The 11972-nt window shown below is 34.9% G+C and overlaps 2 protein-coding genes across 2 annotated transcripts; both read left to right on the top strand.

Moving 5' to 3' along the window:
* The first annotated feature begins 1176 nt into the window (after positions 1 to 1176).
* LOC132048007 (B3 domain-containing protein REM9-like) lies at positions 1177 to 2427 on the top strand. The gene is made up of 2 exons (XM_059438955.1): positions 1177 to 1639; positions 2161 to 2427. Exons 1-2 carry the CDS (start codon positions 1207 to 1209, stop codon positions 2313 to 2315), a joined length of 588 nt encoding a protein of 195 aa, XP_059294938.1. The 5' UTR covers positions 1177 to 1206; the 3' UTR covers positions 2316 to 2427.
* Positions 2428 to 2438: 11 nt separating this feature from the next.
* LOC132048008 (high mobility group B protein 2-like) lies at positions 2439 to 3764 on the top strand. Its single transcript, XM_059438957.1, has one exon. The coding sequence runs from the start codon at positions 2597 to 2599 to the stop codon at positions 3047 to 3049; it is 453 nt and encodes a 150-aa protein (XP_059294940.1). The 5' UTR covers positions 2439 to 2596; the 3' UTR covers positions 3050 to 3764.
* The last annotated feature ends 8208 nt before the right edge of the window (positions 3765 to 11972 follow it).

The raw sequence follows: 11972 nt of genomic DNA, 5'->3' as shown, positions 1-11972 counted from the left end.
CAAAATAAGGTGTAACAGAGGAGAGAGAGTACTTGTATTGTGTGCAGTGTCAAGAAGCCCAGCTGAAGCTTTTTTCCTTTCATTTCTTCTACTGTCTCTCTTCCATTACATGGTGTGCCAAAAAAACTTGTACAATAGAAACTATTCTCGGTATGTCTCAACTTTTGTGTAATCTTTTGTTTACATACATGTTCATATGTGTCCTTAAATGGATTTTCAGACCATTTGTCTTCTTTTTTTTCCTTTCTTTCATTGTTAAATGTTCTTGCTTTCAATGTATTTATTTCTTTAAAAATATATATTTTTTAGCTGAAGCTTCATGTTTAGGATCTGCTTTGATTTGATTATTTTAACAGGGATTTTGGGACTCTTCTTTTGAGATTCAATGTCTTTTGTTGTGAGGATTGTGGTTTCTTCTTCTTTTTATTATTATTGATTTCTTCTGAATATTTTGTTATTTACTCCTCACCATGGGTTTTCTCTTTCTTTTTTTATTTTCTTAAATTATTTATGTTGTTTATGTATCTTGCTTGCATGCAATTTCTTAATGGTGTTGGTCAAAAGCAAAAAAAAATGGAAAAAGCTTTACATAAGCATTAAGCTTCAATGTAGTACATTTTTATGGCTTCTTTTGTCTGAGAGAAAAATACAATCTTTTGTGGTCCAGTTTTTCATTAATTGACTTGATTTTATTCTCTTACAGTTGATACAGTAAAAGTATAAGAAAAGCACAGAAATAATGATCCCAGGTTACTAATACATTGGTTGTCATTAGCTGATTACTCAACTGTTTTGGTCTGCTGAAAAAAATGTCATCTTTCAACAGTTGGTCTAGGAAATGCTACTTCACCCTGCAGTCCCATTCTTTACTGTTTTAGCCTCATCTTGTATATGATTTACATCGCATAAATCATATGTTTCTGTTTGATTTTTGAGTTTCATGTTTATTTTGACAGAGCATAGGCCATCCATTTACTTCCTAGCTTTCTCCTACCATTCTCAAAATGGAAGTGGATCCCAACAGGCATCCATGTTTTCGCATCCATCTACTTAAAGAAGGTTTTATGGATAAAATAGTAAGTTTTCCTTTTAGTGTGTTCTTGCTTTTTTTTTTTTTTTTTTTTCTTTTGTTGAGGTCTAAATCTGAGTTTTGCTAATCTTATTTGTCAGCTAATACCGTCTAAGTTTGTGAAAAAACACAAGAAGATGTTGGCTAAGAGCTGCATACTCCAAACTGATGCAGCTGGGATTTCGTGGAAAGCAAGAATAAAGAAAGAAAAGCCCAATTACTTCATATGTGAAGGAGAATGGGCACAGTTTGTGGTGTATCACAAGCTGGCGATAGGGGACTTTTTGCTCTTCTTTCTCATTGATAAATTTACGTTCCATGTGATTCTCTACTCCAAGAAGCATTCTGGAAACCTTCCTGGGGAGCTACCTTTTGAGGAACTCAGTTCTTCCTCTGAAGACGAAGGGGAAGGGGAGGAGGAAGAGAACATCGAAGCTTCTGAGGAGGATCAGCCATGTAAGTTAAAATGGATCAGCCAAGAGCCAATCGATATATCAGATTCTGAGGAAGAAAGTGTTGATCCAACCCGTAGCTCCAAAGATGGGGGAAATCCGTGCTGTTCACGTCCAGGTAACGTCGACCCCAGTGGCAGATCTAGAATTTATAAGTAATGGGTGCTTTACTGATTTTAGTATAAGTTTTAGAATGATTAGAATTAAATATGGGTGCTCATGGTCACTTCATATAAATTTTTAAATATATTTATGCATATATAACACAATTTGGCCAAACTCAGTGGGTGCTTCAGCACCCATACCTCTCAACGTAGATCCGCTATTGGTCTACCCCTTTATACATTTGGTATCTTTAGTTGTTTCCAGTTTATCTGTTCATGCACAAGACTCAATGAAACAGAAATGACGCATACTAGATCATACCAACTAATTGTATTAAGTCTGCTAGCTAGTTCTGTATAACTTGTTTAATGACTCTTTTGGCCTAGTTAACGACTTGTACATTATCATGACTCTAAGTATCCGTATAGACTCTTAGTGTTTCTCCCTGAGCCTTTCTTAGTACCTCACAGCACCACAACTAAGCTAGGACTTACCTCCTTGTTTGTCTCTTTCTCTGGTTCATTATGAAAGCAGGTAAATCTGATGTCAAAGCTGATAACATGCTCGGCATGAAAAAGAGGGTTGACCCACCCAGTGGCTCTAAAGATGGGGGAAATCCATGCTATTCACATCCAGGTAAGGTCAACCTCTTTCTAAATTTTGGTATGTTTCTATGGCAGTCACAATGAAAACAATGATGCATATAGATCATACCAACTTATGTCTTAATTGCTCTTGTTACTTATTAAGTTTGGTATTTCGGTATAACTTAAAGCACTTTTTTAGCCTAGTTAAGGACTCATATCATCGTGACTATTGAGTATGAAATTGCCTTTGAGTCCCTCCCCCATAGCCCTTCTTATCCCTTCCCTTTCAGCCCGCATACACTCACCCTCGAGCCACAAAGAATCTAGGGCATATCTCTTTGTTTGTCTCTCTGGTTCATTTTCTCAACCCTGGAGGCTTCATCATGATAGGATGTAAATGTGTGCTCGGCTTGAAGAAGAAATCTCCCGAAGCCAAAGAAGTGAGGAAGGCTTCCAAGTATCCTGACAGACCTAAGAGGCCTGCAAGTGCTTTCTATGTAAGGCGAGGACGGAAGGCTTGCAAGGATCCTAACAAACCCAAGAGGCCTGCATGTGCTTTCTTAATTTTCATGAAGGAGTTTAGGAAGCAGCTCAAGAAGGAGAATTCAAAAACTAAATCTGTGGCCGCTGCCAGTATAGCTGGTGGAGGCAAGTGGAAACAGTTGTCTGATGCTGAAAAAGCTCCGTATGTGGCAGAGGCAAAGAGAAGGATGGAGGAATATTTCAAGAAGAGGGATGCTTATTATAACAAGGGAGTAGCTGCTGGATGTTCCAAAGAAAAGGAATCTGCCAAGTCAATGTCCGAGGTTGATGAGGAAGAGGAGGATGATGATTGAACAAGTTTTTAATGGATGAGGAAATTGGGGAGGAAGCTTGAGTAGTATCTTCTATACATGGCTTCTTTTAACAGTATAACACTTGCAATTTTTCTGCTTTTATTTTGGGGGTTAAAGTTGCATTTAGAGCAGCTGTTTGTACAGCTCAATAGTTCATTTACATTATACTCTGATGCTTCTTAATCCTAATTCAGCTAGGTGTTAGTCCTTCCTGGCTAGTATATGGATTTCCATCTAATTCATCTCTTGCTAATTGTCTAGTTTGCTGGTAAGATATCTTTGTTGTTGATATATGCTCCCTATTGAAGTTGGGATAGCTTTCTGTTCCACCCTTTTCGAAGGGAGTTTTGGGACCCAAAAAAGAAATGTCATCCTTAATTTGCCTAAAGGAATTCAAATGACTGTTTCAACTAGTTATGTATTAACATGCAATTGATTGTCTACATAGATGCATGAGTATTTCCTGGTTGCATTATGGCGTAGCCTTTGTATGGAAGCTTAGTAGCTTCTTGTTTCTGTTACTACTAACCAAAGATGCAGAGACTTAGTGTGAAAGTTTGGACTGGATTCTTTTTCTCCTGCCTCTTGAAAATAAGGGGGAATTTTTTATTTTTTTTTTCCGATTATTGATTGAATGTTTCTTCTTTGACATTCTTTGAATCTATATAGAGTTGGTGTTAGCAATCTACTTTAATATCTTAGTTATTCAACTATTCATGCGACTTAAAGCAGATATAATAGTGGGCTCAATCTTCAACGAAAATTGACAGGCAGTTTTAGCATATTCATCTTGCAACCTTCAAGCAAAAATTTCCCTGAAGCGAAGAGGTTCCTACAGAAAAAGTTCCATTCTCTTGATTTATCTTGTATCCTTTTTTTATATATTGCAAATAAGTTCAGAGGACTTCTTAGACTTGAGTATTCTCAGATATAACCAGAAATTATTGGTAAAAGCTTCAGCTTTAACATGATGTATAAGGAATTTAGTTGAAACATATTTGGTTCCTCAGTAAACCAAAATAGAACAGGTTTGAACCACAAAGCTAAATTCTTTCAAGAGCAGACACAAAATTAAAATCCAATGCCACTTTAACTTGTTATTCAACAAAATTGACAAGCAAGATACCACGGATTATAAAAATAACCATACAAAGACGCGCCAAAATGCAACGAAGAGAAACCATAATACATGCATGTAGCTAGTGCAAGGAAAGGGGTTTGGAGATGTTTTGAACCTGTAAAATATTACTAGTATTTAGTACCACCATTTCCCTGAATAAACTTGAAGCGGCAAGTGTCACCATTGGTTATCTTGTCATGTGTTCGGTATTCAGCCCATCCTACTTTTATGTGAATCCCACCAGCCTTTATGTACTATGTCCACTCGCCACTCCTTGCCTTTCCCATTTACCAGTCTCATTCTCTTCATGTAAATTATGCCAGTCCATCTAGCAAAGCTCATTGGAATAGTCTAATTAACATATTTATCAAACATGCTTTCAGGGGAAAGTAAAAGCATAAAACCTACCAAAGAATTTGAAAGAACATAATTGTTCAACTTTACCATAAATATTGAGTGTGACTTTTTCACAAGAGTTTCATAGTATGGATCTTTGTTGTTTAGGTACACCACACTGAATCTGATCTTCTTTGGACCATTTTCTTCACTTCCACTCTCAGCTTCCTCCTCTTCAGCAAAAGTACCTATCTTTCTCTCAAAACGTTCAGTATTTACTGTTGGAATTAATGCATTCACAAGGATACTATCCTTGACTTTTATCTTTTCTAGGAGTTCTTTATTGTTTCAAGAATATCATTTAGTCTTTCAATATTATCTCTTAGTTTTTCAAGAAATCTTTTAAAAGTTTGTGATACATGTATCTAGTGAATTGTGATACATCTATCTAGTTATTTGTGCAAGACTTTTGAATTGGTTTTTTTGAGTAGTATAAATAGAGATGTAATTGATGATTGTAATCATCTCAAGTGGCCTTAAGTGGCCTAATACAACTTGAGCATTCTCTAAGAAAAATATTCTCTTCCTATTCTTTCTTACAAATTGGTAGCAAGAGCAGTTTTCGTTCTTAATCTGGGGTTAGGTGAACAAAAAAAATTTATGGCATCTAAAACAAATGATGGTGTTGATTCTTTAGTTGTTCTTACTCCATTTTTTGATGGAAATGACTTTGAATACTGGAAGATAAGAATGAGAACTTATCTAAAAGCTGAAGGTTTGTGGACTATTGTTGCAAATGGCTATGAAGAGCCAGAAGACGATGGTGAACTTTCAGTAGCAGAGATGAAAAATCTTGAGGCTAAGCGTCGTCAAGATGCAAAGGCTTTGAGCAAAATTCAAATGGGAGTCTCAAGAGCATTTTTTGCAAAAATTGCTACTTGTGAGACTGCAAAGCAAGCTTGGGAGTCTCTGGAAGCTGACGTGTATGGTGACGAAAAGGTACGCACTATCGATCTTCAAACTCTTAGAAGAGAGTTTCAAAATTTGAAGATGATAGAATCTGAAAAAATCAATGAATATTGCACAAGAGTCATGAATATTTTTAATGAAATGAGAAATCATGGTGATGAAATTTCTGACCAACAAGTTGTGAAAAAGATTCTAATTAGTGTCGCAGAAAAGTATGAGTATATTGTTGCTATCACTGAGGAGACGAAAGATCTTTCTAAGCTTTCCATCAAAGAGCTAGTTGGATCGTTTCGTGCACACGAGAAGCGAAGTTTTTTTGTGAGAATCAACCCAAAGAGACGGCTTTCCAGTCCAGAACCAATGAGAATTCTCAAAATTTCTCAAAGAATCAACAAAAAAAGAAGTACAATCCAAAAAAGAAGCAGGATCGTGATGGCTCTACTAAGAAGGTTGAAGAAAATGGTGAGAAAAGTACTAGTCTTTTTTGTAAAATTTGCAAAAAGACTAATCATAATGCGTAAAAATGTGGCACAAAAGGCAAGCCCCAATGTAACTTTTGTAAAAAGTTTGGCCATATTGAGAAGGACTGCAGGCACAAGCAACAGAAGCAAGTAAATTTCTGTGAAGGAAAAGAGGAAGAAAAGGAAGAGAACCTTTTCTACGTTTCTCAATCTGATGCTTCAGCAAAAAGCAATGAATGATATGTTGATAGAAGTTGTACCAATCATATGACTGGAGATGAAAAGGCTTTCCTCTCAATTAATCGCAGCATCACTTCTAAAGTGAGAATGGGGAATGGAGCCTTAGTTGATGCAAAAGGTAGAGGTACCATTTCGATCAATAGAAAAGGGAGCGGTACGCAAATTCATGATGTCCTTTATGTTCCTGACTTGGAAAAAAATTTGCTTAGTGTTGGTCAGCTCATGGAAAATGGTTATTCTTTTGTGTTTAGAGATAATTGTTGTAGAATTTATGATAAAATTGAGCCAAATCAAGTCATTGTTGAAGTAAAGATGATAAAAAGAAACTTTCCTTTACAACTTCATTACAATGCATTCAAAAATGAAGTTGTAGATGATTCATGGCTTTGGCACAAAAGGTTTTGTCACTTGAATTTTCATGGTTTGAAGCTTCTCAAGCAAAAAGACATGGTGCAAGGCCTTCCTGAGATACATACTGAGGTGGATCCATGTGAAAGTTGTATTATGGGAAAGCAACATAGAAAGTCTTTTCCAAAAGGGAAGTCTTGGAGAGCAAGTGTACTTTTGGAACTAATCCATACAGACATTTGTGGACCAATGAAAACTCCATCTCTGGGAAGCCAAAGGTACTTTCTAATTTTTATTGATGATTTTTCAAGAATGACTTGGGTTTATTTCTTGAAAGAAAAGTCAGAAACATCTGCTACATTCAAGAGATTTAAAGCCTTTGTTGAGAAGCAAAAAGGTCAAAGATCAAAACCATTCGCAAGGACGGAGGAGGTGAATACACAACTCGAGAATTTGAAGAATGTTGCAAAAATAAAGGCATTGAGAAGCAACTTACAGTAGGGTACACTCCTCAACAAAATGGTGTATCTGAAAGGAGAAACAGAACCATTGTTGAAATGGCCAGAACGATGATGAATGAGAAAGGGCTGCCAAAATATTTTTGGGCAGAAGCGATACATACGAGAACAGTACATCCTCAATAGGTGCCCGACAAAGGTATTGAAGGATAAGACACCAGTTGAAGCTTGGAGTGGAATGAAACCTTCTGTAAGTCATTTTAAAATTTTCGGATGTATTTGTTATGCTCATATACCTGCTGAAAAAAGAACAAAATTGGATGAAAAGAGTCAAAAATGTATATTTCTTGGTTATAGTGATGTGACAAAAGGCTATAGGCTTCTCGATGTCAAAACTAACAAACTTGTTGTTAGTAGAGATGTCATTTTTGATGAAAAAACAGCATGGAATTGGAAAGATAAAAAGGTGGAGAATACTTCTATCATTTCTTTAAATGTGTCAAGTCAAGGAGAGGATGAGGATGAGGATGAGGAAGATGTCCCTCAAGGGGGAGAAATCTCAGATCCAGAAGATGAAGAACCACCTCCAAGAGGCACAAGAATGTTGAGTGACATCTATCAAAGATGCAACTTTGCCTGTATTGAGCCAGAAAATTATGAGGAAGCAATAAAGCATGATGTTTGGAAGACAGCCATGGTAGAAGAAATTTGGATGATTGAGAAAAATAATACTTGGGAGCTTGTGGATGTACCCAAAGAAAGATAAGTTGTAAGTCTAAAATGGATTTACAAAATCAAACTCAATCAAGAAGGAGAAATTCAAAAGCACAAAGCAAGGTTGGTTGCTAGAGGTTTCACTCAAAAGCCAGGTATTGATTTCTACGAAATTTTCTCTCCAGTTGCACGTCTTGAGACAACTAGAACCTTGATTGCTATTGCTGCACAAAAGAAATGGAAGATTTTTCAACTTGATGTTAAGTCTGCATTTCTAAATGGAAAACTTGATAAAGAAATTTATGTTGAGCAACCTCAAGGATTTTTTGTTCAAGGGGGAGAAGAGAAGGTGTACGAAAGCTAAAAAAGGCTCTTTATGGGTCAAGCAAGCGCCAAGAGCCTGGTACAATGAAATTGATACATACTTTACGAAAAATAATTTTCAGAGAAGTAAAAGCGAAGCCACTTTGTATGTGAAGCAAGAACATGGCAGCATTGTCACTGTTTGCCTCTATGTGGATGATCTAATTTTTATAGGAAATGATCTGAAGATGATGCAGAAATTCAAGCAAGATATGATGCAAACCTATGAAATGAGTGGTCTTGGGTTGCTACATTATTTCTTGGGCATTGAAGTTTCTCAAGTGAAAGAAGGAATTTTTATTTCTCAAAAGAAGTATACTAAAAGTATTCTTCAAAAATTTAAAATGATGGATTGCAGGTCTGTGGCCATACCATTAGCAAAGAACGAGAAATTCGAAAAGATGATGGAGCAAAGAAAGCTAATAGCTCACTTTACGGGAGCTTGATTGGAAGCCCTGCTATATCTTACTTCAACAAGACCTCGACATTATGTTTGCTACTAGTTTATTATCCATTCATGCAAGAACCAAGCCAAGTGCATTTTGGAGGCCGCAAAGCGTGTTCTACGCTACTTGCAAGGAACAATGGATTATGGGATAACGTACAAATTTGATGGAGATTTGGACTTAATTGGCTATTCGATAGTGGTAAGCCGGAAGTATAGATGACATGAAGAGTACGTCTGGTTATGCTTTCTTATTTGGTTCAAGCATTTGTTCTTGGTTGTTAAAAAAGCAAAGTGTTGTTGCTCAATCCACTGCCGAAGCAGAATACGTCTCAGCAGCTAAGGCTACTTCTCAAGCTTTGGCTTAGGAGAATTCTTGAAGATATTGGTGAAAAACTAAAAGAAGGGACTGTTTTGTATTGTGATAACAAATCAGCGATTGCCATTGCCAAGAATCCGGTCAACCATGAAAGATCGAAGCATATTTCCATCAAGTACCATTTTATCCGAGAAGCACAAGAGAAAGGTGAAATTCAGTTGCATTATTGCCAGACAGGAGAACAACTTGCTGACATCTTCACCAAAGCACTTCCTAGAGAAAAGTTTTGCTATCTTCGAGAACGCATTGGAGTTGTCAAGCAAATGCATTAAGGGGGAGTGTTGGAATTAATGCATTCACAAAGATACTATCCTTGACTTTTATGTTTTCTAGGAGTTTTTTATTGTTTCAAGAATATCATTTAGTCTTTCAATATTATATTTTAGTTTTTTAAGAAATCTTTTAAAAGTTTGTGATACATGTATCTAGTTATTTGTGCAAGACTTTTGAATTGGTTTTTTTGAGTAGTATAAATCGAGATGTAATTGACGATTGTAATCATCTCAAGCGGCCTTAAGTAGCCTAATACAGCTTGAGCATTCTCTAAGAAAAATATTCTCTTCCTATTCTTTCTTACATTTACAATTGCATCTCATGCATCTATAGATCAACCAATCAGTCTACTGCCTCAATATCTAAGGAGTTGAATCCATTTTTGAATTCTTTATATCAAATCGCTGTATTATATATTAGGACAAAATTCATTAAATTAAAATACTAAAGGGATTTAATACACTGTCAGTGCAAGCATATCAATGTATTTTAACCTGTTGTAGCCGTTTATAGAAGTTAAACCCATACTAAACAACTCTAACTTTACAGACAAATTAAGGATCTCCCGCTCATAAGTTGCACTCACGTTGATATGCAAGTCTGAAGTCTCTAACATTAGACTAAAAAATTTGAAAAGTGTAAAAGAAATATTTCCCGTCCCAAAAAGATTGTTTTAGTTTGACTTGACACGGAATTTAAAAAATAAAGTAAGACTTTAGAAATGTGTGGTACAAAATAAGACTTAGATATTTGAGTGGTTGTAAATCATCTTATAAAGTTAAACTGTTTCTAAATATAAAAATGTGTTAATCTTTTTGGGATAAACTAATAAGAAAAGTAAGACAATTTAACATATTAGTTTCCTTATTAATTTATTCCAAAAAGACTGACACATTTCTATATTTAGAAACAATTTAACTTTATGAGATGATTTACGGCCACATAAATATCTGAGGCTTGTTTTGGACCACACATTTCAAAACTCTTCCTTTATTTCTTAAATTTCGTCAAGTCAAACGAAGACAATCTTTTTTGGACGAATGAAGAAATTATTCTACATGGACACTGGCCATGTTGTGTTGTTGTTTATTCTGCATGGATTATTCACATTAAAATTATGTTTGTCTTTAATTGGTTATTCCTGTCTTGTTAATACATCTATTTTTGTTTCACATTTTAATTGACATGTTACCAACCAAATATTGCAGTTATGTAGTATACCGTTGGTCAAACACTATAATATCTTATGTGGAATCTATGATAGGATTAATTTTTTTTTTTTTTTTTTTTTTTTTTTTTTGGTTTTTTAGCCCGGTGTTCGGTATCTGTATTGAAGCTCGATTATATCCGGATTTGCGCCGCGTAGGGCCCCATTTGAGGGGAAGTGCTCCCTACCAAGGATCGTTCCATACCCACGGATTAATTATGTTAATACAGTCAACAAACGACGACCCTTTCTCATTTTCTTCCCGAAACACACTGAAAAAATGTATGCTTCAAAATTATATTGATAACCCGACTTGATAGCAAAAATTAATCAACTTAATTTTTGTTTACGCATGCAAGAAAAAAAACTAATTAGCAAATCACTACATTCAGAAGTGCAGATTAATTAGATCAAATTAGCAACATGCAGCAGTATACATTGTTTATCTTGGTCACAGTAATGTCATTAGATTCGTTTTATCTTTCCTTCTGAATACAATATAGCTAGATAATAATGACTCTCTCTCCGAGTAATGTGATATTTTTCGTTTTGTGAGATTCAAACTATATGAACTTTGACCAATATTTTAAGATGTATGCAAAAAGTTATAACTTATAGTACTTTTCATGTAATTTTCAAATATATAAATTTTAATTTAAAAATATTGAATTATTTTAATACAATTTTGTTTCAAAGTTTAATTAAATTGATTTTCGAAAAGCGAAAAGTGTTATATAAATATTAGGACGGAGGGAATAAGATAATGGGCAAAAGATCCTCTAGTGGTTGGAACACCGTAAAGTGAATAATCTGTTGTTCTCCACTGAGCAGGGGCATCTCTACCTTAAGGCCACTAAGACATACGCCTTAGGCACCATATGTGTTAGTTTTTGTATTTTGAGTATTTTTAAAGAAAAAATTAAAGCCATAAAAAGAATGATAATTTTTTTTTTTTTTAACCTTAAGATGATTAATAGTGACTTACAGAGCTATTAATATATTTTTGTTAGTTTTCATTTTCCTGAGTAACTCTAAAGAAAAAATCCAAATTTATTGGCATAAAAATGAATTTTAAGAAAATTTCATAACTTTGCATCTCAAAAGACTAAAAAATAAATTTCACACAAATATAAAAATAAATTTCACACAAATATAAATATATGTTTTATTTGATTTAGGGCCTCGTATCAGAATTTTGCCTTCGGCCACAAATATCTTTAAAAATCTCCTGCCCCTGAGTACAGCCCAATGAGCTAGCAGCAGTCAGAAAACACTTGAATATTTTGTAAGCGTTTGGACATTATTTGAGTGAAGATTTTACAAAATAACTAAAATGAAGCATAAACTTTAAATAGCTTTCAAATATATAAATTTTATTTTAGAATATTTAAAGAATCTACACCTCAATTCATTATCAAATTTAAATATTTTGACTTTCGTATTTTGTAGTATATCTCTTCATGCACCGTAAATTGAGACAGGAGGAGTTTTACTTAACATAAAAACAGAGGAATTATATGCGTAAAACATAGGCGGCGCATTCAAGTGATAGCTTGTTCAATAGGATCCCGACTGGGTTTAATACAATGCCAAGTAAGAATCATCCTTTG

This window comes from Lycium ferocissimum, chromosome 2 (assembly GCF_029784015.1).
Source record: "Lycium ferocissimum isolate CSIRO_LF1 chromosome 2, AGI_CSIRO_Lferr_CH_V1, whole genome shotgun sequence".
Taxonomy (NCBI): domain Eukaryota; kingdom Viridiplantae; phylum Streptophyta; class Magnoliopsida; order Solanales; family Solanaceae; genus Lycium; species Lycium ferocissimum.
Note: the sequence above shows the minus strand (reverse complement) of the source record. Positions and strands in the feature narration are given on the sequence as shown.

Coding starts and splice junctions, on each gene's coding strand:
- LOC132048007 (XM_059438955.1), top strand. CDS start 1,207: ATGTTGGCTAAGAGCTGCATACTCCAAACTGATGCAGCTGGGATTTCG. Junction 1,640..2,160: donor TCCGTGCTGTTCACGTCCAG/GTAACGTCGACC, acceptor TTATGAAAGCAG/GTAAATCTGATGTCAAAGCT.
- LOC132048008 (XM_059438957.1), top strand. CDS start 2,597: ATGATAGGATGTAAATGTGTGCTCGGCTTGAAGAAGAAATCTCCCGAA.